We start from the raw sequence: 1,006 nt of genomic DNA on the forward strand, positions 1-1,006 counted from the left end.
CTTTTTTTTTTTTTTTCATCATAAAAATACTAATATAAATTTGCAACCATTCGTAAGTTTGAGGTTGTTTTTTTAAAGCAAGTCTCTAATGCCTTAGCAAGGCTGTATTTGTTTGATCAAAAATGCTGTAAAATATTGTGAAATATATTATATATTATTAGAATTTAAAAAACTGTTTCCTTTTAATATATTTTAAAATATAATTCATTCCTGTCATGCAAAGCTGAATTTTCATCAGCCATTGTGTCACATGATCCTTCAGAAATCATTCTAATAGGCAGATTTAGGGCTCAACAAACATTTCTTAATTTTATTGATGTTGAAAACAGTTGCCTGATATTCTTGTGGAAACTGCAATAATTTAATTTCATAATTCCTTGATGAAGAGAAATTTCAAGGGAAGCATTTATTTAAAATAGAAACCTTATAAATGTCTTCACTGTCACTTTTGATCAATTTACTGCACCCTTGCTGAATAAAAGTATTCTTTAAAAAAACCTTACCCCAAAATATTGAACGGTAGTCTTTGTAATTGATTAATGTTTATAACATTATTATATGAATGTTTGACTTGTTAGCGGTCATTGTCTTATAGTTTTGTTATTAGTAGCACAGTGTACATATTAAATGTCTTGAATGGTCGTCATAATCTCATTCTCTGGTGTAGGACGGAAGGCTGCGAGTCAACGATCAGCTAATCGCAGTCAATGGGGAGTCGTTGTTAGGGAAGACAAACCAGGGCTCGGCGGGTTTAGGAGTCAGTGTCAAGGGTAATAGGTCAAAGGAGAGCCACGCTGACCTGGGCATCTTCGTCAAGTCTATTATCAATGGAGGAGCAGCATGCAAGGTTAGAAATGTATACACACAAAAATAGCAGAACATTTTCATGTTTCTTGCACAAATTTTTTGGGGAAAAAAATATTTTAATATATTATTCTTATATTAATTTTTTATGTGATATATATATATATATATATATATATATATATATATATATATATATATA

At 30.1% G+C, this 1,006-nt stretch overlaps 1 protein-coding gene across 1 annotated transcript in view; it reads left to right on the plus strand.

The window, feature by feature from the left end:
* LOC107721697 (partitioning defective 3 homolog) overlaps positions 1–1,006 on the plus strand; it is a 102,337-nt gene that overhangs the window by 62,241 nt on the left and 39,090 nt on the right. Inside the window, 1 exon segment of the mRNA XM_074560112.1 lies at positions 740–847. Coding sequence (XP_074416213.1) covers positions 740–847 — 108 coding nt within the window.

The sequence above is a fragment of the Sinocyclocheilus rhinocerous genome, unplaced genomic scaffold (genome assembly GCF_001515625.1).
Source record: "Sinocyclocheilus rhinocerous isolate Xijiao unplaced genomic scaffold, SAMN03320098_v1.1 scaffold1112, whole genome shotgun sequence".
Lineage (NCBI taxonomy): Eukaryota > Metazoa > Chordata > Actinopteri > Cypriniformes > Cyprinidae > Sinocyclocheilus > Sinocyclocheilus rhinocerous.